Raw genomic sequence first — 27,890 nt, 5'->3', positions numbered from 1 at the left:
ACCATTCAGAACGAAGAATCATAATCAAATTATATAAGCTTCCCTTACCTCTAAACTCAGCCGAACGCTCACGGTTGCAGTATCTGGCTCACCACTACTAATCTTATACACTTAGAGTTTTCTGGTTTACGAAACTAAACCAAAATAAAAGACCAGAATTGCTATCAGAATGAGATGATAAACTCATGCAACCAGAACTTGGCTTGCATGTGTCAGAAAACGAACGTTCTAAGAAGAGAAGAAACTCACCAGCTTAAAACCACAACTTGATCGGTCTAAATGAAAATCCTTGACGTCGGGAGAGTTCAGACGTTGCCTGAATGGTGATCGGAAGAAGAAAAAGATGAGAATTCTTAAAGAGAAGATGGAGGAATCTAGAGAGAAGAAAGAGAAAATGAGGTTCAGCAGTTTGGAGAAGAAGGGTGCATGCAGAAAGTAGCACCGGATTTTAAATTTTAGCTTATATACCCCCTGCACAAACCGATCGGTCCACTCTCCTGCAGCCACCTGTCTTCCACTTCCCGAGTTTCATTTTCCCTCTTACGGACACACGATTTCCACTATGTTGGAGAATTTAATGGCCCTGACATACTTAAAAGAAATTGAATGCAATTTTTATTCATTTATAAACGTTATTTCTAACGTGTAAGTACCTTTTTCAATTTAAATCTAAAAAAATTATTTTAAAACAAAAATAAATGTTTTTGTATGTAAAAGTTATATATAAATATAAAAGTGATTCATTTTCCAATTATATAAACTACTTTATCTCTATAAAATACAAAGTAAAATAAAAAGTAGTTGTTTGGTATCCTTTCTTTTATTAAAGTATAGGGACTAGAATGTAACATAATATAAGAAAGGTTTATCTTAATAAATTTTGGTTTTGAGTAAACTTTTTATTTTTTAATAAAGTTAGGGATGTGTGTGTGTACGTGTGTGTGTCTGTGTGTATGTGTGTGTGCGTGTCTGTGTGTGTGTCTGTGTGTATGTGTGTGTGTGTGTGTCTGTGTGTGTATGTGTGTCTGTGTGTGTTTGTGTCTGTGTGGTGTGTGTTTGTGTGTGTGTCTGTGTTTGTGTCTGTGTGTGTGTGTGTTTGTGTCTATGTGTGTGTCTGTTTCTGTCTGTGTTTGTGTCTGTGTGTATGCGTGTCTGTGTCTGTGTGTATGTGTGTCTGTGTCTGTGTGTCTGTGTCTGTGTGTCTGTGTGTCTGTGTGTCTGTGTCTGTCTGTGTCTGTGTGTGTGTGTGCCTGTGTGTTTGTGTTTGTGTTTGTGTTTGTGTTTGTGTGTGTGTGTATGTGTGTGTGTGTGTGTCTGTGTGTGTTTGTGTGTGTATGTGTGTCTGTGTGTGTGTGTGTTTGTGTCTCTGTGTGTGTGTGTGTGTGTCTGTGTTTGTGTCTCTGTGTGTGTGTGTGTCTGTGTTTGTGTCTGTGTCTGTGTCTGTGTCTATGTCTGTGTGTGTCTGTGTCTGTGTGTGTGTCTGTGTCTGTGTGTGTCTCTGTGTGTTTGTGTGTCTATGTGTGTGTGTGTGTGTGTTTGTCTGTGTGTGTGTGTGTGTGTGTATATGTGTGTGTGTGTGTGTGTTTGTGTGTGTGTGTGTGTTTGTGTCTGTGTGTGTCTCTATGTGTGTCTGTGTGTGTCTGTGTCTGTGTCTGTGTGTCTGTGTCTGTGTCTATCAGTGTCTGTGTGTGTGTATGTTTGTGTCTGTGTGTGTGTGTGTGTGTTTGTGTCTGTCTGTGTCTGTGTGTGTATGTGTCTGTGTGTGTGTGTCTATGTCTCTGTGTGTGTGTGTGTGTGTCTATGTCTGTGTTTGTGTCTGTGTTTGTGTCTGTGTGTGTCTGTGTGTGTGTGTGTGTGTGTCTGTGTATGTGTTTGTGTCTGTGTCTGTGTCTGTGTTTGTGTTTGTGTGTGTGTGTGTGTGTGTATGTGTGTCTGTGTGTGTCTGTGTCTGTGTGTCAGTGTTTGTGTTTGTGTGTGTGTGTGTGTGTGTGTGTGTGTGTGCGTGTGTGTGTGTGTGTCTGTGTGTGTGTGTGTCTGTGTCTGTGTCTGTGTGTGTTTGTGTCTGTGTGTGTGTGTGTCTGTGTGTTTGTGTGTGTCTGTATCTGTGTGTGTCTGTGTCTGTGTCTGTGTCTGTGTCTGTGTCTGTGTCTGTGTGTGTGTTTTTTTATAATAAAATTTATATTTTATAAACAAACTATAGTCATTATAAAAAAATATAAATAAATACATGAAGCCAAAACATTAAATCACTTATACTATTTTCATTGTGTGAAAGTTAAATTAGCAAATTTATTAGCATAATAATTTCTTTCTCAAAGAAAATGAGAAACTTTGAATTATATGTGTACTAAAATGCTAGCACCGACGTGATCTTCCTTTAAGACTCCAAGAAACCACTCGTTGATCCAAAAATCCATGACAGACTAAAGAAGAATCACTTTTCAACCAAAATCTTTGAAAGTCCTCCTTCGAAGCATGCTCCAATGTAACACCTCTTCACAATATTACTAAAAAAAATTAGTGCATATTCTAAATTTATTTAATAAAATTAAAAATTTTATTTATTTCATCTGATAAATGTTCCACTCGATAACATTTATTTCAAATAATAAGAAAACATTTAAAAATATTCAATAATTAAAATTTATGCAAAGTACATTTGAAATAAGCATTCCCAAAGAAATTTTCAAGCTCCTCATTATTGTGCCTCTAAATCACCATCTACAACAATATTTACTCACTTATAATACAAGTCATACGATCATCACAAGTGAAAACCACAACCACGAACATGAAGGGTGAGCTAACTTAAAAGAAAACATAATAATTAAACTTAAAGATATATAATAATAACACTTCATAACACGTCTCATTCAATCTTTCGTTAATTCATATAATAGCACATAATTAAATAATAATTATTGTTGTATCAACCAAAATAATGAATCCACATGTAGACTTGGTCCAAGAGGTTCAATCATCAACATAACTCTCACACATAGCTTAGCAACCAAAACCAACTTAACTCTAGAGCTAAAATCATACTTCCTTCCTACTCCTCATGAGTCTTCAAACAAAGTCTACTTCCCTTGCTCATCCTTGAGCTTTATGGACGAAGTACACATCCTTTCCATATATTCACCTCAAGTTCCTTTAAGAATACCAACACATAAAGCTAAGCCAAGACAACCCATAGATGCACGATTAGTATTCACTTTAAGTCAATTAACAAATGGAACTTGTCATATTACGTCTATAAATAAAACCATCCTACCCTAGTTTGAATATTGAAAATTTTCAATACCAAAATATCAAAAATAATATTACTCATATGCCTTTTAGATTTATTCTCAGTGATACACGTTAACTTCTTAATTTGAAAAATAACAAAAGGAAACACAATTGGATCCTAAAATCTATTATGATTTCTCATCTTCCAAATCATCTAAATAATTTAAGTTCTTAATGTTATTTTCAAAGGATTTTCTAACCAACAAATTAAAATGCAGAAACAAAGCAAAAGAACACAACAATTTTATACTGGTTCGACTCTCAACTGAGTCTACATCCAGTCATCCTCCAACAACCTGAGTTGGAGTGAATCCAATAGATTGTAATAGTCAAGAATACAAGAATCTCTCATGTATCCACACCATACTCTAATACACAAAAATTCTAATCTAGAGAGGATATACACACACTCTCGTAAAGTCTTGCCTACCTAGCTAAGACAAACACAAAGATTACAAAAAGGGATTGTAGAACCTGGATGAACCAACAAATGCAGTTTTCACAATTACAAACAAAGCAGATTTCTAGGTTGATCACTCTTCCATTCTTGAAGCCTTGGAGGCCTTGAAATTCTTTAAAACTATGATTGATGCCTCCAAGATTGTTCCAAGACAGCTATAGTCGTGTTCTTGCTTCAATTTGTTCAAAAATATAATGTTCTTCGTGTCTTAAACTGAGTTAGAACACATATATATAGAAGAGACACAAAACTGATGCATTTAATCGATTATGTTATATTTCATAATTGATTAAGCTCTACACACTATTTTAATCGATTAAGTTAATTTCTTAACCGATCAAAATAGAGAGTAAATTATTGGTGTGCTTCTGACCCATTTTAATCAATTATGTTATTATCTTAATCGATTAAAAATTTTTCATAGCTTTAATCGATTAAGGGATAATTAAAACTGTGACACAACAACAAATTTATGCAGTTTTAAACTTAAGATCATATTAGCTCTTCTATCCAACCAAGAAACTATCCTACATGAAATTTTCCTAGAATCTAACCTAATCTAACAATCTAATCACTTTAAAAAAACATTAACAAGTTCATCACCAAAAAGCACACTTTATCAAACTTCCTTCAAGGTGAAAGAACTTGATAAAACTCCCCCTCTCAACACTTAATTTATAACCCCAAAAGTTATAAGACAATAAGCCAACCATTATCAAATTTACTAACTAAATTCTTCTTATCATATTAAGCTACTTTCCTTTTCAAGAAATAAGTTTATTACTATCAACCAAAAATTAAAAAAATTGAATTTCGGAAGACTCCACAAAATTAGCACATCCAAATACTTACAAAAAAAGAGATTATTATTTATAAGAGAGAAACATAAGATATCTAACCAAAACAAACAAAAAAGTAAAAACATCAATAACCAAAGAAGTAAAAGCATCAATGATATAAAATGACTTTTAACTAATTCACCATCGACAAAAAAAAAACTATCATTTCACGAAAAAAAACAATCAAATGCTGCTCTGTAGCAAACAAATATATTTCCAGCATAGAAATAAATTCTTATTTGGAGATAAATGCTTAATCATTGGAATGATAAAAATATCAAACAACTTCACAAGGGAAACGCCCTTTGTCATCTTATCATTATTGATTTGATTTTTATTGCTGACATGATATGCACACTTAAGATATTCTTTTCAATTCTAAATTTTCTTTTTTATAATATGTAATCTTTAGAATATGCCTATATTTTTTATACTTCATATCCATTCGACAGATATCTTCTTCATCTCATAATTATCATTATGTGGCGCACTTTATTTTATAAGCATGGCTTTTAACCACCATCACAATTTTTTTAAATTTTTGTTACTTCACTCATTCATAACCTTTCAAATTCATAAACCACAATATTAAATAAAAGCCACAACATTCAAATTCATTGACCATAATATTAAATAAAGTCGTACGAAGTTAGTTGAATCAGTACACGATGTGTTTAAGTAAAAGATTTTATTCCAACATCAAAAAGTATCCTCTGTTCATGGTTGATTCCACACACTCCTTGGATTTATACTTGGCAAATCTAAAAATTAATAATATCATATTCGCCTTGTATAATTTTAAAGAAATTCATTACATGAAAAGTATTTTTTAATTTTAAGTAACGTGTAATTTTCTCAAATTCAAAAATTCATGCAATGATATTAAATCTTTACTTCATTGTCACTATTAAAATTAGAATTACGTTGTAAAAATTATACAAATACAGACTTCCCGAAAACAAAACGATGCAAGCTGCTAGAGATTAAATGATTAGATACGCCAAAACACAATAACCCTCAAGAAAATTATACTTCCAAATAGTTGAAAAATAAAATAAGCATATTTTCACATAACAATAATAAATATTCTAAAACAAATTCTCATTGTAACATAACAAATAATTTTTTTCAAATTTTACATAATGGCTGAACTAGTAAACTTGAGACAAAAAAAAAGTACGTAGGAATAGTTATAAGCAAAATAAATTACTTTTTTTTTTAAAATAAATGTTTACTATAACTTGCAAGAATAAATGTCTGACCACATCAATCAAGTTTAATAAATGATTTTGAATAATTAAATCAAATATAATCACATTAATATAAGTGAAAGATTACTAAAAATTATTTTGGTACAAATATAATCATTTATAATTTTTTAAAACAACATTAATAAATTATAAAATAAAAACAAATAAATAAATAATACTCACTGGAATTACTTTCATCACAATGAAGATAACACTAATTAATACGTCAAAGACAACATTAATGACAATCATACGTCAAAACAAAAACAACAAAAGCTTACGTAAAGAACCCAAACGAGGAACACGAGGGATTATAACCATTAAAATATAAGGAACATAAATATTTTATATTTTTAACTCTTCTGATAAGAGTTAAAACATCACACTTATGTGGCATGATGAATTGCCACCCATAAAAACCATGTGGCATGATGAATTATTCACATTAGCAAATTACACTATGGGTCCACCATTTTTGTGTACTTAGTAATAATTGAAAGGACACACACACATCAATGATCTACATTAAAAAAATAATAACATTAGTAGTAATAATAAAAAATAACCACACACACAAACTAATAAAAAAAATCATTGATCTACATTAAAAAAAATAGCATCAGTTATAATAATAAAAATAACTATATTCTTTTTAAAATATAGTTATTTTTTATGTATTTTTAAATTTTAAATTCTTTTAAAAAATATTTAAAGAATATATTTTCTTACTAAGTTTTTCAAATTTTTTATAAATATAATTAATTCTCTAAAAATTCTTCAACTAACCTTAAAAAATGGTAAAGGTGTTGAAATGATATCCTTGATATACATGTGGGTACATCTCATATGGTCAATTCATGTTATGTATGTAGAATAGGGGACAAACTTACATAGTCGAGGTCTCAAACTTGCACTTATCTAATAATTCATCAAATCACACAATAACATTGATAATTAATTTGCCCTATATCCCCATCGTGCATGCTATTATTATATTTAACCTATTCACATAAAATAAAAATACAATAATTAATTAATTAAGAAGTATTAAATTAAATATATATCCATAAGTTGAAAATAAGATTTGAAGCTGATTAAATTTATTTATGTAATTGACTATTATTTGGTGATGTAAATCATTTTTGGTGAAGTGAGAAGAAATCCAAGATCACAGGGGCTTTTCTTTATCTTTGATCACGTGTTAAATTAAAAACATAACACATTCCACCACCACCTTTTCCATTGGCTTTTCCATTTCTTGTTCTTGATGCCCCTTAAAGCAAATTATGGCACTAAATAAAACAAAACTTTCTTTATGTTCGTGTAACCCGTGACAAGATAAAAGAAAACGAAAAACAAAAAGCTTAATAAATTATATATATATATATATATACACACGTTGTTTTCTCTTTCTTATACCTGCATTTATGAGTTATAAGAGATAAAATGTTATAAGAGATAAAATGTTATAAGAGATAAAATGAAGAAGAAGAAAAAGTTGCAAGGTATAAATTGTACTTTTAGCTTCAACCTAGTTAACTAATCTTGATATTTGTTCTAGATAGATTGGTATGCTGTTTTTACCTTTATTTTGAAAACATAGTCAAGGTCAAGGCTTACTTATCTTAACTTTTAGTTTGAGATAGTTCGTTTGGATTTGGGTTGAATCATCTCGAGTTTTAGTTTATGATGATTCATTTTAACTTTTAATCTGAGTTGACATGTCTTGATCTTCAAGTTAGATTGGTTTATTATTATATTCAGCTTGAGTTAATCAGCCTCAAATTTTGACCTAAAACGACCCGTCTCGACCTTCGGTTTGGGTCAACCCGTCTTAGTCTTCAGAATCCGTTTGGACCTTGGACCTAGGACCTTCTGTTTTGACCTTTTGTCTGGGAGGGATTATCTCTACCTTCGATCCTTGATGACACGTTTTCGCCTTCGGCTCGAGACAAATGGTCTCAAGCTTCGACCTGTGTTGAACTTCGACCTGATCCATTTCATATTTGGATCATCTCGACTTTCGACACTAGATGATTCGTCTCAAACTTCGGCCCAAAATGGCTGGTCTCAACCTTCATCTTTGGTCAGCCTGTCTCAACTTTCGGCATAGAACGACCCTTCTCGACCTTATGCCCAGGACGATCTATCTTGACTTTAGTCCTCGTGATTAGTCTTGACCTTTGACCTAGATGACTCATTTCAACCTTCGGCTTAGGTCATTTTGTCTCTACCTTTATGCCTAGGACGATCTATCTTGACTTTAGTTCTCATGATTAATTTCGACCTTTTACCTAGATGACTCATTTCAACCTTCGGCTCAGGTTGTTTTGTCTCTACCTCTTTGTTCAAAATGGCATATCACGACCTTTGATCTGGAACATTAGTCTCGACTTTTGGGCTGAGACTGCTTGTCTCTAATCTCAGTCCGAAATGACCTGTTTCGACCTTCGACCTCACTTTGTCTCAATCTTTAACCTAAATAAAAGTATTATTTATAAGAGTTAATTAAAGTCTTGTAGTTAGGTTAAACTCATTAAGAGGAAGTTTTGGGCTAAAACTTTTTTTAACCCCCTCATTTGGTTGTCTCCCACAAGGAATTCAATGATGGCTAGAACTTTTCCATAATTACATTATTATTACTTAATATAAGATAAATAAATATTTGTATAATATTAACAATATTTTAAAATAAAATAAACTTCTCTCTCTATAAGAAATCATATTATATCTATATAATGTAAAAAAATATATTTGTTTTTTATATCTGATGAGTCTATTTATACTTAAATGACTTTCATGTTACTTCATATCTTCTCATACATTATTATCAAAATTAATTAATAATACACAAACAAAAAATATTCTTTTGGTATTGGATCAACAAAAATTCTTTTTTTTCTATAAGGACCACATGTAAGGTCCTTAGTCTCCATCTATGAAAAACCTCTTAAAATCAACTCAAGAAAAAAGAGGTAAAGAAAAACTTACTCTAAAATAAATATATTTCTCATCAAACAAATTTGTTTTGTTTTCAACTATAATTTCTAAATAAAGCTTTAAAAGGATGAATAGATCCTTTACACATCTACAGAAAAGACAAGGAAAGTAAAGATAAAGTACACACACAAACACGCGACACACACACAAATACAATCACACACGAACACATATACATACACAAACACAGACATGCACACGCAAGCACACATATTATATATATATATATATATATTAAAGGATTTTAACATCATTTATTCATATACATCATATTTCTCTTCTCAATAATTAATCAAATTGAACAATTTTACTATAACTAACCACTTCTACGTATAACCAATTTCAATTCAACTAAAACACTAGTTATCATCATTTAAATACAAAATACCATTATACACTTTAGTAAATTACAAAAAAAAAGATAATTTTATGTGAGAATCAATTCGTCAAACACATATCAAATTATATAATTAACCAGCTTCTCCTATCTTAACTCCGAGCTTTTTATCACAAAGTGTTTTAATACTTCTAAAACCTTTACTTATACAAAATACAATATTTGCATATAGAAAAATCATTTACCCTAGTAATTACTTTATTAATGTTAATTATGAAATACTTGCAATTAATATTATCATTTTATTATTAACTGAAATTTTTATTAAGTTTTTAGAAATGTTTAATATCTTAACATTCCGAAACAAGATGTCACAACCAATTAATTATTTATTTATTAACATTTCATATTATAGTTTTTAATTAAACTATAAAAAATATTTTCATAGTTTTCAAATATTTAATTGAAGTTTATACAATGGTTTTTATTATCATAATTAGGATTTTGTTTTGATGAAAAATTATTAATTTTATCGAAAGATTGAAGCAATCATTGGGTAATTTGAGTTTACTAAGTTATTAAAACTTTTTTAATGAAATCCTAAGTTATCAGAACTTGTATCCGCAAATTTTCATAAAGTCATAAAATGTCACATTTAATCCTAGCTTCTTTTTCAGCAGTTTCTTTTTCTAATTCCCTAATAAAGCTATATCTCCTTTTTAAATATTTTATTTTACTGTAATTAATATTTATAATCACTATCCATCTTTGCTACTTGTAAAATGTATAACAGACCAAGATATTTGACCGGTTTTCTCTATGCTGGAAAATAAGATACTTCATATTTAATTAAAATCAGTTTTTTTCTAATAAGGCTCGATGCATCAAATGAAGGGAAAAAAACGTGGGCTGAGCCCAAACAGCACAAAACCATAACGTGATATAAATTACAATGGACCACCACCCTATACTTCTTCCACCTCCTTACATTATTTTAAATATAATTATATTTTTAAGTTAAAAAGATTTTTACTTTTATACTATTAATGGTTGAAGCTCACCAAAAATGAAACGAGGACGATGACAGGAAACAGTAAAGAGGATTCATGATGAGAGGTGACACTAATGTGAGAGGAAATACAAATAATAAAAAAATAGAATTTCATGCTAGCTTTGAAAATAGACTATATTAGATCTAATATGTTCCTATTAGACTGGTTCTTACCCTCTAATAAGTCAACCAAGATTTTTGTTCTTTTTTTAAAAAAATTAAGTTTAGTTATTCTATCAACTGATCTAATATATATATTAAATATATTATATTAACCGATTTAATATATAAATATTAGATCGATTTTCGTTACAATCGATATAATATACTTTATAAAAACAACTTTTCTAAAAATATGTAAAGAAAATCATTACTATTTACAAATTTAAAGGATTGTGTATTTGAAGAAAAATAATATATTGAATAAGGCTAATGTTATATATATAAATAGAAGGTTTAAACCCTCTTTTGGTCCTCATATTTGTTGGTGAATCTCAAGTGGGTCATTGCTTTTTAAACTGTCAAAATTGCGTTCATATACTTGTAAAATTAAGCCAATTTTGTCCCCTCCGTTAAGTTTTTTGACAAACGGCGTTAAGAGATGCTGAGTTGTATTTTTTTTAAAATGGTGTGGTATTATGTATTAAATTAATGGGTTATGTGTTTTATCTTTATTTGTCTCCAGCGCCAATTTCTTTTTCTTCTCAATTCTTTCTTCTCAGTTCAATCTTTATTTCTCACAATCAAATTTTCCACTATGGCTCCAACCCTTTATTCCAAACAAAACTACCCCACACAGATGAAGACTCCACAGTCCAAGCACCGTCTCAATTTCCATGGCCCCAAATCAGCACTGCAAATGCACCCTTTCCCCAACCCAAATTGTGCTACAAACAAGGAACCCCCTTTTCCCTCATTGAAAGTCGCTAATGGAGTTTATTTTGCTTCTGCTATTGTTCAGGTCGTTGGGTGAAGATGAAGCGAGGTTGAACATGCCCATTATGATTTCGTTTAACGAAGGTAGAAGAGAGGTTTCAGCTGTGCAGAATATAGCCAACAAACAGATCACATCTTATTGTTTGGATGTGGATTACTCTGGATTTTACGAATTCTTCATCCTGGTGAAAGTATTTATATTCTCGAACTTAATATGGAATGATTGAATACACAATGGAAGGAGGTGCAAGAAAAAATGTCATCTTTTTTTTTGGTTGGGTCAAAAGAAGATGTGGATCCGACGAGGTTGACAGTGGAAGGTTGTGGCTTAACGGTGGTTATGTAGCACGGTGGTGGTTTTGGCGAGGATGGTGGCGGGCATGGCTAACGACGACTAGGGTTTTTATGGAGAAGACGAAGTTAATGGGTGGGAGAATATTTTTTTTGTGAATGGAAATTTCTGATGTGGAATTAACACATAATCCATTCAATTTAATACGCAATGTCACACCATTTTAGAAAAATGACAGCTCAACATCTCTTAACGCTGTTTATCAAAACTTAACGGAAGGGACAAAATTGACTCAATTTTACAAATATATGAGAACCAAAAGAGGATTTAAACCTAAATAGAATAAGGAAAAGTCATCACATGATAGAAAATCATTCAATCTTTCAATTAACGCATCACGTTTTATAATTCATCAAGTTTAAAAAAAATATTAATCTATATCATAATTCTTAATTAACGCTCTTTTGTCTATCTGTGTATATGTATAATTTGAAAAAAAAAATCCAAAAAGTAATTCAAAGAATGTTATATATATATATATATATATATGTATGTATGTATGTAACCTAAGTTACAAATGAAAAAAATAGAAAGGATAAAAATAGAATTATAAAGAGTGAGGGGTGCAAGTGAAAATGGACGAGGGTAGAGATAGAAATTGAGGAGTGCAGGAAGCAATTGCCTAATCTCTATCATGTCTACCTGGACAGAGAGAGAAAATCGAAATCATTCGAAAGCATATTCGTGTAAGAAAATTTCTTGATATAGAAAATTGAATATCATCCATGTACCATTTATTTACGAAGAAGTGCAAGATATGCTCCCGCCATACTCGCCGCTTCCATTTTCTAAATCATCTTCGAGTCTTCTCTTTCTCATCCCTTCTCTTCGCAATACAGCAAAACCAAAAATAATAAAAAAAATTAAAATAAAATGTTTCGAATCCTTAACAGAACGCTACCACTTTTTCGCCATCATCTTCCTCGAACAATTTCTTCTTCGACAAAAACTTGCAATTCAACAAAGAAAAGCGTAGAGAATTCTCAAATTGCACCAATCCTCGCTCACAGCCACAACCTCTCTCCTATCGCTCCGCAATCTTCCTCTCGGGCTCACGTCCTCGCGCTCTCCGCCGCCGCCATTCTCACCTCCGCCGCCTTCCTCAACTACGACTACGTCCGCCACGAATCCGATCGCAGCGGAGAACCAAATCCTCTCTACGCGAGAGCCGAGAACGCCACGCGCAAGGCGGCGGACTCCTTCGACCGTATTTTCCACCACGCCAGGCGCACGGGCGTCGCGGCTGCGGTCCTCTGGCACTCTCTGTGCTCGGTGCTGTCGTCGGCAAACCATGAGGTGCGCTCCGGATTCGAGATTCGCGTCGCGGCCTTGCTCGCCGATATCGCTGCTGCGAACTCCGGCCGTAGGGCTGCGATCGTCGGGGCAGGTGGCGGCGCTGTCGTGGACTGGCTGCTGGAGGCCGTGACAAAAGAAGGCGGCGGAGGCGGCGGCACTCAGGGGGAGTCCGCGAGGGCGCTTGCTTATCTGATTGCGGACCCTAACGTGTCTGCGGCGGTGCTTGGGAGACCTCACGCGGTTCCGAATCTTCTGAGGTTCATCTTTTCGTGTCAGCCTCGGCGTTCTAAGAATAAGAAGGTAAACTATTCCTTTTGTGAATTGGTTTTTCTATGTTAGTTGGTGTGCTCGTCTTTTTTTCATTCGCATTTGCAAACTGAACAATCAATTGGACTTTATTCCTAGTGTGCTTGATTATACAGCCTCTTGTCTCATAAATAGGGTTTAATCTTTTAAATGTGATGAAAGATTAAATGAATAGTATCACGTATTTCGGTTGCGAATGTATTAAATGTTGTACTTCTCAATTTACATTTAGTTTATTTATTTATTCATTGAGGATATTTTGTAAGAAGACTGAGAAGTTATATGTAATCCTTGGAGATGTCTTTTGAACTATTTTTCATGCACAGCTAGATCTATTATATAAATGCAAGCTTCACTGAAGATGTTGACGATAGTGTCTTTTTCTGATTCTGGCATTGGTGACATTATGCAAATTTTTGTGGCAGCAGCATTCAAGACGTAGTGCATTTGATATTTCTGATTCTTTGAAAGGCAGGAGCATGCTTGTGGCTGCCATTATGGATATCGTTACGTCCAGCTGTGACAATACACAAGACGTGTCTTTTAATCCATCATTGCCTGGAAAGGCTGAAACTAGAGACATTGCTGCTGCCCTACAAGTAATTGAGGAAGGGGGTTTGCACTTGGATGAGCCACCTGAAGGTGAAGATGATGATGGTGGGACCGGAAGCAAAGGGATTGGGATCAAGATACTTGAAGGTACCCCTGTTTTAGGGCTTTCAAGGACCAGCAGTGATTCATATAGTGAAGAATTGAAGCATCAAACTTCTAAAACTATCAAATTTCAAAATAAGTACGACAATTCTCGGCAACAAAATAATGTATCCTCTTCTGTTGTTCCTGGTCTCTGGGATGATTTGCACTGTGAACATGTTGCTGTTCCTTTTGCCACATGGGCATTAGCAAATTGGGCAACAGCATCGGAATCAAATAGAACTCGTATTCAAGAACTGGATCGAGATGGACAGGCAGTCATGGCTGCTTTAATGGCACCCGAGAGATCTGTAAAATGGCATGCAAGTTTGGTGGTGCGGTTGCTATTAGAAGATCGCAATGCACCTTTGAATGAATCTATTTCTGAATGGGCTTCGAGTATTCTTTCTACTATATCTCAGGCATCCAAGCATGAAGATGTTTCTCTGGCTAATATAGCTTTATCTGCCCTTCTCTTGTCTGTTGAGAGGAGCCCTGCAGTGCAGAATATACTGATGGAGAATGGTCTTAACCCAATGAGAGAAATCGCCAAGCAGATGACAAAACATAAGCAGGTTCAAGAAGCAATGGCAAAGGCATTAGAGCTACTTTGTACTGGAGAGCTGCACTTGTCGCTTGAAGAGGGTCAAAAATGGTCAGGCATTCTTGTACCTTGGGTTTTTGGAACATTTTCCTCTGATACTATACGATCTTCAGCCATAAAGATTCTTTCTCAGATCATGGAAGACTACGGTCCAACATCTGTACCACTTTCTCAAGGATGGTTAGCCGTGATGCTATCTGAAGTGCATAGTTCTATCAAGAAATCAAATGATAATGGAACCAATCAACCAAAAAGTGATAATGTAAAGGTATGCAAATATTTTTTCTCATTCTATCTAAATGACCTTTCACTATATCTGACAGTGCTACTTCAATTCCAAGTCTGCTTTTGATGCACATTTTAGCCGTGTTAACCTTTTGCAGACATTAATCAATAATGCGAATATTGCTTCTGCTGCACAAGTTGCCAGTCAACTATCCACTGCTGTTGTTAATCTGGCAGCTAAAAGAATGGGAGTTGCATCTAATTCTGGGGATGCATCCCCACTGGCAGATTTTCTGTCTCTGGAACCTTTAGCTGGACCATTTAAAAATTTAAAAAAAGATAATTTGCCTAAATTAGATGCTGCAGATTCTGCTGTGGCAACGCTGAAAGGAATTAAAGCTCTGACTGAAGTTTGTGCTGAAGATTCTGATTGTCAGGACATGATAGTTGATTTTGGGATTTTATGTTTGCTGAGGCGCTTTATGTTGAGTGATGATTATGAGAAACTGGCTGCTATTGAGGCTTATGATGCATCATCTAGAGCACATGAGGGGAAGGAGCGGATATCAAATGTAGATGGCAAACCACCTGCATCAGATGTATATAATTCAGCTAGTGTCCGAGTTCCACCCACTGCTCATATCCGCAAGCATGCAGCTCGGTTGTTGACCATCCTCTCACTGCTTCCCAAAGTCAAGAAGGTCATCACAGCTGATGAAACATGGTGCAAATGGCTTGATGATTGTGCTAATGGGCGAATTCCAGGTTGCAATGATCTTAAAATTCAAAGCTATGCCAGGGCAGCACTTTTAAATGTGTTTTGCAATGACCAGCCTAATGGAAGGAGTGGAAGTGGAGGTCCTTCTAACGGTGGTGTAAAAAGTTATAGGAATGCATGTCCTCGTTATGATGACATGATATTCTTGATAAATTCTCATCTTCCCCACTGGAAATGTCCCAAAGAAACAGGTCAACAAGAACCATTCTCAAGAATGATATCTCTGGCTCCTTCTGCTGATACTGACAATGGAACAGAGTCCTTGAATAACAGCAACTGCTCTATTTCTAATGATTCAACTAAAATCAACCCAGATAGAAATTTGCCTCCACTAGACATAGTTTTTGTCCATGGGCTCCGTGGTGGGCCTTACAAAACTTGGCGTATAGCCGAGGAAAAATCCTCAACTTCTTCACATTTGGTCGAGAAGGTTGACGAGGGAGCAGGAAAGCTTGGAACCTTTTGGCCTGGTGAATGGCTTTCCAGTGATTTTCCTGAGGCTCGGTTGTTTACCCTAAAATACAAGGTTTGCCTTAGTAAAGTTGGGGCATATTAGCCTTAGTAAGATGAGATGTTTGGGATATGAATTGCATTCTTTTTGTGATGTTAGTTCTATCACCTTTTCTAGAGTTTGTTTCATGCGTGGTTCCCTTTACCTCCATCTAACTCTTTAGGTAAATGCTTTATGCAGACTAATCTCACACAGTGGTCGGGAGCTAGCTTGCCTCTTCAGGTTGCAATTTTAAAACACCTCATTATTTATTATGTAGAAACAGCATTAGCTTTTATTTCTCTACCATGCTCTGCTTCTTAGTCATCTGGGAGGTTGCTAATACTTGAATTTATAAAAACAGATTTGGGGTTCTTCATACTCTATGAGCCTCGTTAAGGTTAAAGAAATTTATCAACTTTTAATGCTACAGTCATTCTCGACCTGCATTACCATACAAACTTGCAAATTGCAATTTTCAAATCTTCGTGTCTGGGGCTGAAGCACCATTACAAAGATTGTATGATCAGTATTGTTACCATTTTATGAAAATATAAATCTAGACATCACATTGACATTTAACCTGTGCTTAAATGACTGTCAAAAAAAGCTGCGCTTAAATGAACTGTTACTAAGTGAGACTGATTTTATGGATGAAGATCTAAACAATTTACTGGATTTAAGTGAAGCAGTTGTGAGAACGTTTCTTTCTTTCTATATCCTTTTGTTTCTTCATTATTAGTTTGATATTTTCATGTTTCTGGTTTGCCTATTAGGGGCACGTATCCCAGCTCTTAAAATTCTCTAAAACTATACAGTTATAGATCTACAATCAAATACTTAAATTCCTCCCTGCATATGATTGCAGTTGACAATTTCTCTCGCATCCATACCACTTTCCTTTCACTACCTACTGCCAGGCCTCTTTGTTGTGTAGTTGATATACTTGTTTATTTTGAAATTTGCAGGAGGTTAGTTCTATGCTATTGGAGAAGCTTGTTGCTGCAGGGATTGGGGATAGACCTGTTGTTTTTGTTACTCACAGGTTAGTCTAGCTGCCTATGATTGTTTACATTATTGAACTTTTGTGCACTTTACTTAGTCATTTTTATGATTGACATGTGTTCTTTGAAAGTGTAAGTAACTTGTGCTTACGAAGGTACTTCATTGACTGTTGTATGTATTTATTTGTGTGTCTTATATATCTATATATCCAAATCTATTTATCTATATATATATATGTGTGTGTGTGTGTGTGTGTGAACTTCTAAACAATCATGAACTGTTAGGTTAGGGAATTCATGCATCTCACTTGATTATTGCTTGTTTTCAGGTATATCATGTTAATGTTTTTTTGGTTTGATATGCTTTTAGTGTATCAATCCATCTAATATAATACTTGCATTATTTTATCTTACTTCTTCTAAAACTATTTTCTTAAAATTTTCCTGCAATATTCAATTCTTTGGCATTTAGTTTCTTCAGCCTATACTTGGTGTTGGAAGTTCTACATAAGCTAGAGATAAGGTCAATTTAGAATATATAAGTAACCTCACTTTACATGCTGGTTTTGTGGGATTGAATTAGATTTAAAGTCCACATTTAATTCAGATATCTTGTAATGACACTCTCTTTGTACAATTTTTAGTTTAATCCCTGTAAGTATGCTTTTTTTATCTTTTATTATTATTTCAACTCCTTAGTCCCTGAATCTTTAGCCACACCAGCCATTAACAGTAACCTATTTAATGACAAGGACTAATGCTAAAAAATTGAATATCACATGGAAGGACTATTTTAAAAAAATTTTAAGTACTGAAATAGGAAAAATTAGGTACGTTATAGGACCTAACACATATTTAAGGCATGCTTTAATCATAATTTGTTCTTCAATCACTCTTTCAATGACACCAGGGAAAAATCTTGATGTTACTTTCGTTAGTGATTATATACAAAAAGGGTTTTAAATTTAAAAATTTAATATCATGATTGATTCACCATCATACAGAGTTTTAGTTTGCAACATTTTTTTTGATAAATATAAACATGTCATGTTTATACAATTTGCTTTGAAATAGAAGTAGCAAAATAGGATGCAGAACAAATTAGTACCTATACGTGTCTGTGTGTAATCTATTTTGTTCTATTTTTGGCAAGAATTGTTGAGGTGTGATGGATGTAGACGTCACTTTGTATGTATTAAGAACAAGTGGTGACAAGTACTTTTGTGGTTTGTGTCCCAGCTGTAACTGCTTTTACCTTTCTAGTATAGAGTTAGCCTAGAAGTCCTTTTGGACGATGACAAAATTAATTGTCTAGTAATTTATATATGTCGTGTAAATTGTATTTTTTTCAAATGTCTTTTAGTCACTAAGTTATTTGTTTATTCTAACTTTACCTCACTTTGTTTTGTCTATGTGCTTTTCTATTGTTTGCAGTATGGGAGGTCTGGTTGTGAAGCAAATTCTTCATAAAGCAAAGGAGGAAAGATTTGATAATCTTGTGAAGAATACAATGGGAATTGTAAGTATTGATTCTTTAATTAAATATATGCTTAAAGTATGCAGGTTTTTTAATGTTATTTTTGGTTGCAGGTTTTTTATAGCTGCCCACATTTTGGTAGCAAACTTGCAGATATGCCTTGGCGAATGGGCTTCGTGCTTCGTCCAGCTCCCACAGTTAGTATTTGAACTTACCTACCCCTTTTTCAGCAGTAGATGTTGGTTAACGTATTTCCTGTTTCAATAATAATTGCTACAATTTGAAAGAGTGTTTTTGCTCTTGGTTTTTAATGTTTAACAGATAGGAGAGCTAAGAAGTGGATCTCAAAAACTGATAGAGCTTAATGACTATATTCGTCAACTTCATAAGAAGAGGTTGCTTGATGTTCTCAGCTTTTGTGAGGTAATCAGCAATTAAGCTATTTGCTAGTATCTATTCCGATGTCTTTTCATGAGTTTGACTTGTGAATTACTTTTTGCAGACCAAGGTAACTCCAATAGTTGAAGCTTACGGTGGATGGGCCTTTCGAACAGAAATTGTACCAATTGAGTCAGCATATCCCGGATTCGGGGAATTAGTCGTAAGTATATTGAGAAATTCTATCTCATTTTATAAGAAAAAGAAAATGAAATGAAGAGTAAAATATTTTCGTCAGCATATCCAAGCTCTGACCTTTGTCACCCCACCCATCCCAGCATCCATTGCAATATTCAAATCGACTGTACTTTTTTGTAGTATTATAGCAGTTTTAGCGTTTGTTTTCCTGATTTAGCTTCTAATTTTGCAACAGGTATTGGAGTCAACAGATCATATAAATTCTTGTAAGCCAGTGAGCCGCTCAGACCCTTCGTATACGGAGACGTTAAAGTTCTTGCAGAGATTAAAAGCATGCCTTGACTCAGCTTATGCTTCCGGAGAAGAGCTTAGCTAGGTGTTCTATATTGGTATTTATATGTCAAATGCATGGGAAGACCATGCCTTCAGCTTGACTCAACAGCAAAAACGACATGTACAAGAAATCCAAGTTTAGCATAGTTAATGAAACTTAAAGGTGGACTAACATGTGCAAGCCTTGTATTAGATATGGCTTGCCTTACCTTGTACAGTTTCCCATTCATCAACCATTCATTTTGTCCACTGACCCGTAGGGATTGTAATCAATGTTCCCTTTTGTACATAAATAGGAAACACAAATGTAATCACTTTGTTGTATCTTCTCTCATTTACTTATACTGTTCACCACAGATTTATTATGTCAATAAACTGATTTGTTTCATGATATTCATGCAAGCAACAATACAATTTTCATGATCGTTGCTTAAAAATGGCTTACACATTCATGATTCATATTTTACAAATACCTCCTTCAAGCAGTTTGTTTCACTGCATCTTTAAAGGTTCAACGTGGGTTAAATTAAAGAAACCAAAATGAAAGTTATAATGTGCCATTGATTTAACTGTATATTCTTTTTGTTTTATTGTAAATTTAATTGAGAATATTTTAAACACTAGACTTGTAGTAGAATTTACAACATAAAAGACATAATTCAAACTCCCTAATATGAATTTAAAATTAATTAAAAGTGACAGTGCAATTGAACAAGAAGATATTTATAAGATACAATTAAAAATTAATTATATAAGAAAAGGTCATACAAACATATACGATGAATTTGGGAAATTTTTTATTCTCGATTCCTTACTTGATTGTGGCTTTTTTAATGTAAAAATGAAATAATTTTATATTATGCTTTTGATTTGATGTTAATTGTCAAAATATAATAAATCAATATATTTTGCTTGCATGAATAACATAGTAAAAAAGCAATATGATAATCAAGACTTTACATTTGTTCATCTTATATGATGGTTATTAGCAACTCAAGAGACATAATTTTATGAAGTAATATTTACTATTTTTTTTGAAAAAACTAAAAAGCAAAATGAATTATAATATTAAAATAGATGTAATCCATAACTTTTTTTTATCATATTGAGTACCTTACTTTAATATTTATAATTGATCAATTTCATAAAAACAAAGTTGATTAAATGATCAACGGGTAAATATAATTAACTTTGAATTAAACACATCAATACTTTTATTCCACGGTAACTTCACGAGCATCAAAATTTGACATTTAGCCAATTTTTTATATTCTGCATTAATCTTTTTATATTTATGTTAAATTTTCTTTACGTATAATATAGCTAGAAATTAATATATAAAATTGAAGTTCAAACTGTTCTATCATCAACTTCAGAAATGAACCCGTTTATTTATATTCATTTTCAAATCGAAATTGAAAATTTGAAATTATCAATTTTACTCAATAAAGTCTACCAACATATGCAGTGACGACAGAAGAAATTTAAATATTTTAATTTGTGATAGGATTAAAAGAATAATTATTATTTAAAAGTCATTAGAAAATTAACATGTATAATATAATTAAAACTAAAATCAATATAATGATAAAAATAAATAGAGAATACGGATAGTAGAGTTTGAAGGAAGAAGATGATGGGGTTAACAGTGAAAGCCATGCCACAGCTACGATTCTCACTCCCAATCTCAGTCTCAAATAAGGAGAATTGCATTTGCAGGTTTTCCATAACAGCAAGAAGCTCCACCGACACCAACATCACTCTCACTCACTCTCACACTGAAATTCCAACTCCTAAACCCAAACCAAAGTCTCCGCTCAAGAAGAGGAAGAGGTATCGGAAGCTGTATCCCGGAGAGACCACCGGCATCACCGAAGAGATGAGGTTCGTCGCCATGAGACTCCACAATGCCGCCGTTTCACCCGACCAATCGGATTCCGACGCGTGGCACGCCTCCATGGAAGGCTTCGTCGCTTACCTTGTTGACACTCACCTCATCTTTGCCACTCTCCAGCGCATCGTCGACGAATCCGATAACGTTTCGTGTGAGTCCAATTCCAATTCCATTCCATTCATTGCATTGCATTGCAGCTTCCTTTTCAGATTATTGTCTTCAAATAGTTACTGTTTTTTTTTGCAAATATAAAAATCCATTATATTGTTCTTTAATCAAAATTGAGGTTTCATCTCGATGATAATAATATTTGTAACAAAGGTTGACGTTGAGAGTCTGAGGTAGTTATCCAGGGGGGACTTAAAATTAATATCGAAAACATTTGTTCTTAATTTAAATATTTATTTTCAAGTAGACAGATGAAAGGTGAAAAATAGAAGAATATGTGATTTGCTTTGTTTTTCTAGTTTTCCGTGGAGAAAAAAAAAATGATTCGAATTTGTTATGGCGAGAATTTCATGAATTTGCAGATGCATACATGAGGAAAACTGGGTTGGAAAGATCAGAAGGGCTTTTGAAGGATCTGAAATGGTTGGAGGAGCAAGGAAACGTGATTCCAAATCCCAGTTCTCCGGGGATTACATATGCCAAATATTTAGAGTCACTTGCAGAGACAAGCGCACCTTTGTTTCTATCCCATTTCTACAATATTTATTTTTGTCATATAGCTGCTGGTCAGGTGATTGGAAAGAAGGTGTGTACTCACTTCCTGTCTTACAAGTTGTTTATGAAGGAATACTATCATATGTTCCCTTCTAGTGTAGTTCCTTTCTCTGTCTATCTAGTTGAAAAATTACATGCCTCAGCAAGATACATTGCCGTTTGAAAGAAAAATGTTTTTTTCTCAGCTATCATTTTTCAATCAGAAATATTAGGGACAAATGAAAGAGATAGGTCAGGAGACCTTGTCAGTGATGGATGTAATTAGTGGATAATTTAATCATCTAATTATATTTTTGTTTACTAAAAGTGAAAGGATGATTTGAAATTTGATCACATTACATGCTCACCATAAGAGAGATCTACTGCAAAATAGATTGTTATCAAACAATAAATCAAATTTTAGGTGTTGAATTCATGATAGTGGGGTTGAAGAGAAATTTGAAATGGCATTTTGATTTACTAATGAAGACAATACATGAAAGTAGTACTGGTACCTTCTGATCTCTCTCACCTACTCAAATGTATGCAATGTGGTTTTGGTACCCAGCATTCTAACGTGCTCACTGTTCATCTCCCACATTTTAGTACTCAAATTGATAGAGAGGTCTAATACAAGGGTCAGGCCTTTTATAGGCAAAACCTAACTGTAAAATATTAGAATAAATACTAAATGATAGCTTGGTGTTCAATTTGTTCCATAAAAATATGCTTGTAGGCCCTCTACAAACTCATGCATCCTTGTGAAAACGAATATGTATTTTTACTTTATGGTGTTGAAGTTCTGTAGTCGACATTGAATCAGAACTGAGGAATTCCCTGTCCAAAGAATTCACTTAATTGCTTGTTGTAAAAATCACCAGGGGTTGCTTGTCATTCTATTATTGTTGCTTTTAGGTTTCTGAGAAGCTCTTGGAAGGTAAGGAATTGGAGTTTTACAAATGGGAAGGAGATGTACCTGAATTGTTGAAAGATGTCCGTGATAAGCTCAACCAGCTTTCCGAGGTAGATTACAAAGAATCCTGCTATTGTTGCTTTAGTGTTATATTTAGGTGCTACGCCATTCTTTTTATTGATGTGAGATTGTGGTTCATGCAGCATTGGTCTCGAGATGAAAAGAATAGATGTTTAAAAGAAACTCCAAAGTCATTCCGGTTTATGGGACAGATTGTCCTTCTTCTTGTCTCATAAATGGACATTTTGTTCTCCTTTTCTTTTCTGAACTTCTCTGCCTTCTTTGATGGTAAGTTTTCTAATATTTCCTTTTCTTTCTTTTAACTTCTCAGATTCGTGGCTTTTAATTGATGGAGGAGGGGTCACCCTAACTTATGTTTGATACACTCTTAGACAGCGTATTCCATTTTTAGGTAGACATATGTGTTTGCTACACTTTTAATGCTCTCAAGTATCTCACATCTGTGTCAGGAAAAAGAAAGTATCTCACTTCTTAAATTGCATTTGCATGCATAATTTGTGTTATTATATAACTGGACTACTGATTACGTCCAATAAATGTGACCGTATGTAGCTTTGTCAGATATTGGGTTGTCGGAGAGCTTTAATTGAATTTTAGCTTGGAAATCGTCATTTGTTTTTCCTGTGCAGCAAATATTTCTAATAATGCACTAAATTAGTCCTTGATTATAACTTATAAGTAAGGATCAATTTAGTCCCTGATATAAACCAGCAACTTTAGAGCCTCACCTTTACAATTATTATTCAATTTTGTCTTTCAAATTAACACCATTTCTCATTTTGGTCCTCATATTACAAAATAAACCAATTTAGTTCCTTAACATACAACAATTATTATGAATGTAGTCCCTAAATTTGACAACTAGAATATTCAGTCCCTAAACCTTAAATTGGTTTAGTGTGAAACAAACTGTTCTCAAAAAGTGATTCAGTTTGTGTTTTTCTAAACGGTATGGTTTTTTGCACACTATGTAACCAAAACAAATAGCTATCAATGTTATAGATCCTTAATATTAGGGCTAAAGTGATTGATAATTATTAATTTTGGAGGACTACTTTTTTCTCATAAATTTTTCTAAAATGACTGGTGATTATAAGTCTAGGGATTATTTGATGGTTTTCTCTGACTATTGCTATTATCATGTCTTATCACGCTAGTTTCTATGTTTTGTAGCCGCCTGGCCAAGGTGCCATACACCTGCGATGGATTTGCAGTCTTTTTTACAAGGATTTTTGAAGGGCACAGCAAAAGGCAGAGAGACTCATTTTTTTCAATTAGAGATGTAGCATTGTAGGAACCACCTTAGGTTCATGAATCTTGGTCTTACTGAATACTAATACTAATGCCTTCCCTCATATTGTATCCATAATTTCCCACCCCCACTATTTTCTTTACCTGTTAATTAATGCTTTTATTTTTTTTAACAATGCTTGAAAACCATTGTAATTTAAATACTATTGAGTTATGAAAGTTTCAGTTTAGACATTCATTATGATCCCGTTTGGTGAGAGCTTAGAATCCATGAAATTTTCCTCTGTAGTTTTTGTTGTGTAAAATTGACTAGGTGCTTTTATACTTTTACTTGTTTTATCGCTAAAAGTCTTCACTCTAATTTATCGTCAACATCAAACAAGTTAACCATGAACCTTCCATGGTCGAAAATTTTGAAAATTTTGGAAGAGTTGCGCGTTTACGTGTTGCAACATGTGTTGTTTCTTTGACTTTGTTCGTGTTCCATTACAAGGAAATTTACTTGAAAATGTTTTTAATGAGTTGAAATTATTGATATTTTTAGTATCTAAAAGAAACGTTTTAATTTTTCTGTCTAAATGTTATCAGAAATTCACTGAAGTGGTCAATTATTTTGTGTTGAATGACAACAACTCATTTTAAAGTCAAACGTTTACAATATAAAATCAACTCCAAATTCCTTAAAATATTAAATACTTGGATCATATTTTCATTGGTTATTTAAAGTTAAAGAAGAAGAAAATAAGCTTAAGCATTTGACCCAAGTCGCGGTCAATACATGGTGTGATATTAAATAAATACTTGGATCAAATTTTCATCCACTGTCTTCAATTATAATGTTTCATTAATGTGATGATTCCTTTACACTGTTAATTTAAAAGAAATTATCTGTAATAATTATTTCAAAATTATTTTTATTTGGCTCTCTGTAAAATATACATGGAAAACAGAGATAAAATATTAATTTCCTCTACATCGAAAACAGAGGTTGATTCCTGATACGCATCGTGTTACTAAGTCAATGTCATGTTTCAAAGAAAGAACTATGGACCATCCTGATACGCATCGTGTTACCCAAGTCACGGTCAATGTCATGTTTTTTCCACACACACTAAAAATCTATTTAAATCTTAAGATAAGATACACTGACACATACAAAATAAGCATATCAGATAGTACTATACAATCTACCCGTCGTGTAATTTAAGCTGCAGACTGAAAAAAAGATACAAAGAAGGGAACCACATCAAGACCAAATTGCTTGAAAAACGCTGAATTTCACGTGGAAACTTCGAGACTCTGAAAACATAGAGAAGATGAAGCAAGGGGTTATGGACATATAAACAGTGAAGGGAGGAAGATGGTCTTTGTCGTTGTCCTTCATTCCCGTGAAACATGATTCAACAAATATTTGTCCTCAAGAAGGTGAGAAAACTAGGTACCATCAATCATTGCTATTATCATTTTTTTTTTCTTTTCTGCTTTCTCTTGAAACTCAATCACATTCCATTATCTTACAATATCAGTGTGACATGTGGTGACTACTTCATTTCAGGACTCCATGGACATTAAAGCTACTAAGAATTTTCCCGCAACATTGAGGTTGGTAGTTTTCGTCATGGCTGCAACATGTGGACTATACATTTGCTCAGTTAATTTAGAGAAACCAACAATAGTTCGTGTAAATACCAAGTTGGTAGAACAGAGAGTCATCAACCAAACATGTCATACTTCTAGTGTAGAAGAATGGAAAGCACCCTACTTGCAGTACCCACAACCCAAAACTTACAACAGGCATGTTTTTAATTTAGTTATATAAATTCATGCATACATGAAGATTTAGGATACATATAAATATACTTTGAGGAAGAAAAAGTTTTCAATTTGCCTCAGATATATGTTACGTGGGTTTGATTTGATCATTTAGCTGTATTGAATGAATGATTGGTGGATGAACAGGGAAGAGTGTGCATGCAATCCTGTCAGATTTTTTTGCATAGTGACAATGCAAAGATCGGGGAGTGGATGGTTTGAGACTTTGTTGAACAGTCATATGAATGTGAGTTCCAATGGGGAGATATTTGTGGTGGCCAAAAGAAGGGAAAATGTAACTTCAATTTTGAAGACAATGGATGAAGTGTTCAATCTTGATTGGTTCAGTGGTGCTTCCAAGAATGAGTGTTCAGCGGCTGTGGGGTTCAAGTGGATGCTTAATCAGGTACTGAAGAGTGTTTCAATGTCATGAGCCATCATGGATTTGGGTTGGTGATGATGATGATGTTGTTGCTAAAAGAAGAGATGCAAATATTTTTGCAGGGTTTAATGTATCATCATAAGGAGATAGTGGAGTACTTTGAAAGGAGAGGAGTTTCTACAATATTCCTTTTCAGAAGGAATTTGCTCCGTAGAATGGTATCTGTTCTTGCCAATTCCTATGACAAAATTGCAAAGCCACTGAATGGAACCCATAAGTCTCATGTACACTCCAAAGAAGAGGTATTTCAAAATCTCTCTGTTGCCATTTCTTTTTTGCTGGTATTGTATGTTGAGAAAAGTGATTGGTGATATGTAATTGATCATTGATCGCATTACTTAATTTACTTTACAAAGTTATTATGACTTTTACACCCAAATGCAATACAGCAAGCAGAGGTTTTGGTTGAGAAGTATCTTTTACGTTAAAAAAAAGAAAACTAGACATGTGCATTGATTGCAAATGTGAAGAAATGGTTGAAATAGTTTTTGTTGGCAGGCTGGAATTCTGGCCAAATACAGGCCATGGATAAATTCCACGTTGCTGATGACAGAGATAAAGCGAACAGAGGAGACAGCTGCAAAAGCTCTTCAATACTTTAAGAACACTCGTCACATTGTTCTATACTATGAGGATCTTGTTAAAAATGCCACGGTAAGTGTGAACCATGTGTTGTGACTGCACCATCATAGAATTTTATATTATAATCTCATCGTGTAATACTCGTAATATATTAATTAAAAAGTTTGGATTTTGAGTTGGTGATTCGATGTTGAATTTTATTTTCCATCTCCAGAAGGTGAAAGACGTTGAAGAATTTCTGGGATTGCCGTCGGGAGATATGCACAGCAGGCAGGTGAAGATTCACACTGGCCCATTATGGAAGCAAATCGGAAACTGGGAAGAAGTGCAAAAAACGCTGAGAGGCACACCGTATCAGAATTTTCTCGTCCCAGACTAATCAAATAGAGTTCCACATGATAGCTAACTTTGACACTAAAATACAAAATTCTTTGACTGGCAATTGGATTACTTTACGTTCTCCAGAGCCACTACTTGGAAACTTTAACCACAGGCAGAGAAAGGGTTTGGTGAAGTTGATCAAAATGTGCAAGTTTCAAATTAGCTTCGTGTGTCCGAAGTATATTTTATGCAAGAAAATGCAAGCATAAGATAACCATCATTACTCCGGAGGTTCTTTCCAACTTCCATTCAACGGTTTTTTATTATTTTAACACAATTAGTTGATATCAATAAATAGTCTTTATAGTCTTAATGCGACGGTTATTTTATATTTAAAATATTTAAGGGAAGCGAGCTCGTGACTAACACCACAGCTACTGCTGAAGTCTGTTAAGTTGTGCCTATGAACAATTCCAATCGCCAATTCATATTTCCAATTACTATGTAAGCACAAAAATGTCTTTTAAAGTTCTTATACTTTTCAAAAGAAATATTATTAGGATGTATTAAATACCTTTCTAGAATACAATTTAA

General features: G+C 33.6%; 3 protein-coding genes across 6 annotated transcripts; all 3 read left to right on the top strand.

Annotated features, from left to right (window-relative positions):
* Nucleotides 1-12,215: 12,215 nt before the first annotated feature.
* LOC124840247 (alpha/beta-Hydrolases superfamily protein) lies at nt 12,216-19,689 on the top strand. Of its 4 annotated transcripts, none has more exons than XM_047316261.2 (10): nt 12,223-13,112; nt 13,547-14,683; nt 14,799-15,944; nt 16,110-16,151; nt 16,877-16,953; nt 18,347-18,431; nt 18,503-18,586; nt 18,711-18,812; nt 18,892-18,990; nt 19,201-19,689. In XM_047316261.2, exons 1-10 carry the CDS (start codon nt 12,390-12,392, stop codon nt 19,339-19,341), a joined length of 3,636 nt encoding a protein of 1,211 aa, XP_047172217.2. In that variant the 5' UTR covers nt 12,223-12,389; the 3' UTR covers nt 19,342-19,689. The 4 variants fall into 4 exon arrangements, 3 of the variants coding, with proteins under 3 accessions (XP_047172217.2, XP_047172222.1, XP_047172221.1); XM_047316266.2 differs by having other exon boundaries at nt 12,973-13,112; nt 13,594-14,683; XM_047316265.2 differs by having other exon boundaries at nt 12,976-13,112; nt 13,590-14,683.
* Nucleotides 19,690-20,902: 1,213 nt separating this feature from the next.
* HO2 (heme oxygenase 2) lies at nt 20,903-24,377 on the top strand. The gene is made up of 5 exons (XM_047316258.2): nt 20,903-21,343; nt 21,723-21,946; nt 22,810-22,917; nt 23,011-23,155; nt 24,062-24,377. The coding sequence occupies exons 1-4, from the start codon at nt 20,932-20,934 to the stop codon at nt 23,101-23,103; spliced, it is 837 nt and encodes a 278-aa protein (XP_047172214.1). The 5' UTR covers nt 20,903-20,931; the 3' UTR covers nt 23,104-23,155; nt 24,062-24,377.
* A 943-nt stretch (nt 24,378-25,320) lies between these two features.
* LOC124840239 (uncharacterized) lies at nt 25,321-27,877 on the top strand. Its single transcript, XM_047316255.2, has 6 exons — nt 25,321-25,564; nt 25,695-25,933; nt 26,099-26,357; nt 26,456-26,635; nt 26,892-27,047; nt 27,190-27,877. Exons 1-6 carry the CDS (start codon nt 25,535-25,537, stop codon nt 27,352-27,354), a joined length of 1,029 nt encoding a protein of 342 aa, XP_047172211.1. The 5' UTR covers nt 25,321-25,534; the 3' UTR covers nt 27,355-27,877.
* Nucleotides 27,878-27,890: the final 13 nt, after the last annotated feature.

Source organism: Vigna umbellata, chromosome 1, assembly GCF_029865625.1.
Source record: "Vigna umbellata cultivar VRB3 chromosome 1, Vumbellata_1.0, whole genome shotgun sequence".
NCBI lineage: Eukaryota > Viridiplantae > Streptophyta > Magnoliopsida > Fabales > Fabaceae > Vigna > Vigna umbellata.
Note: the sequence above shows the minus strand (reverse complement) of the source record. Positions and strands in the feature narration are given on the sequence as shown.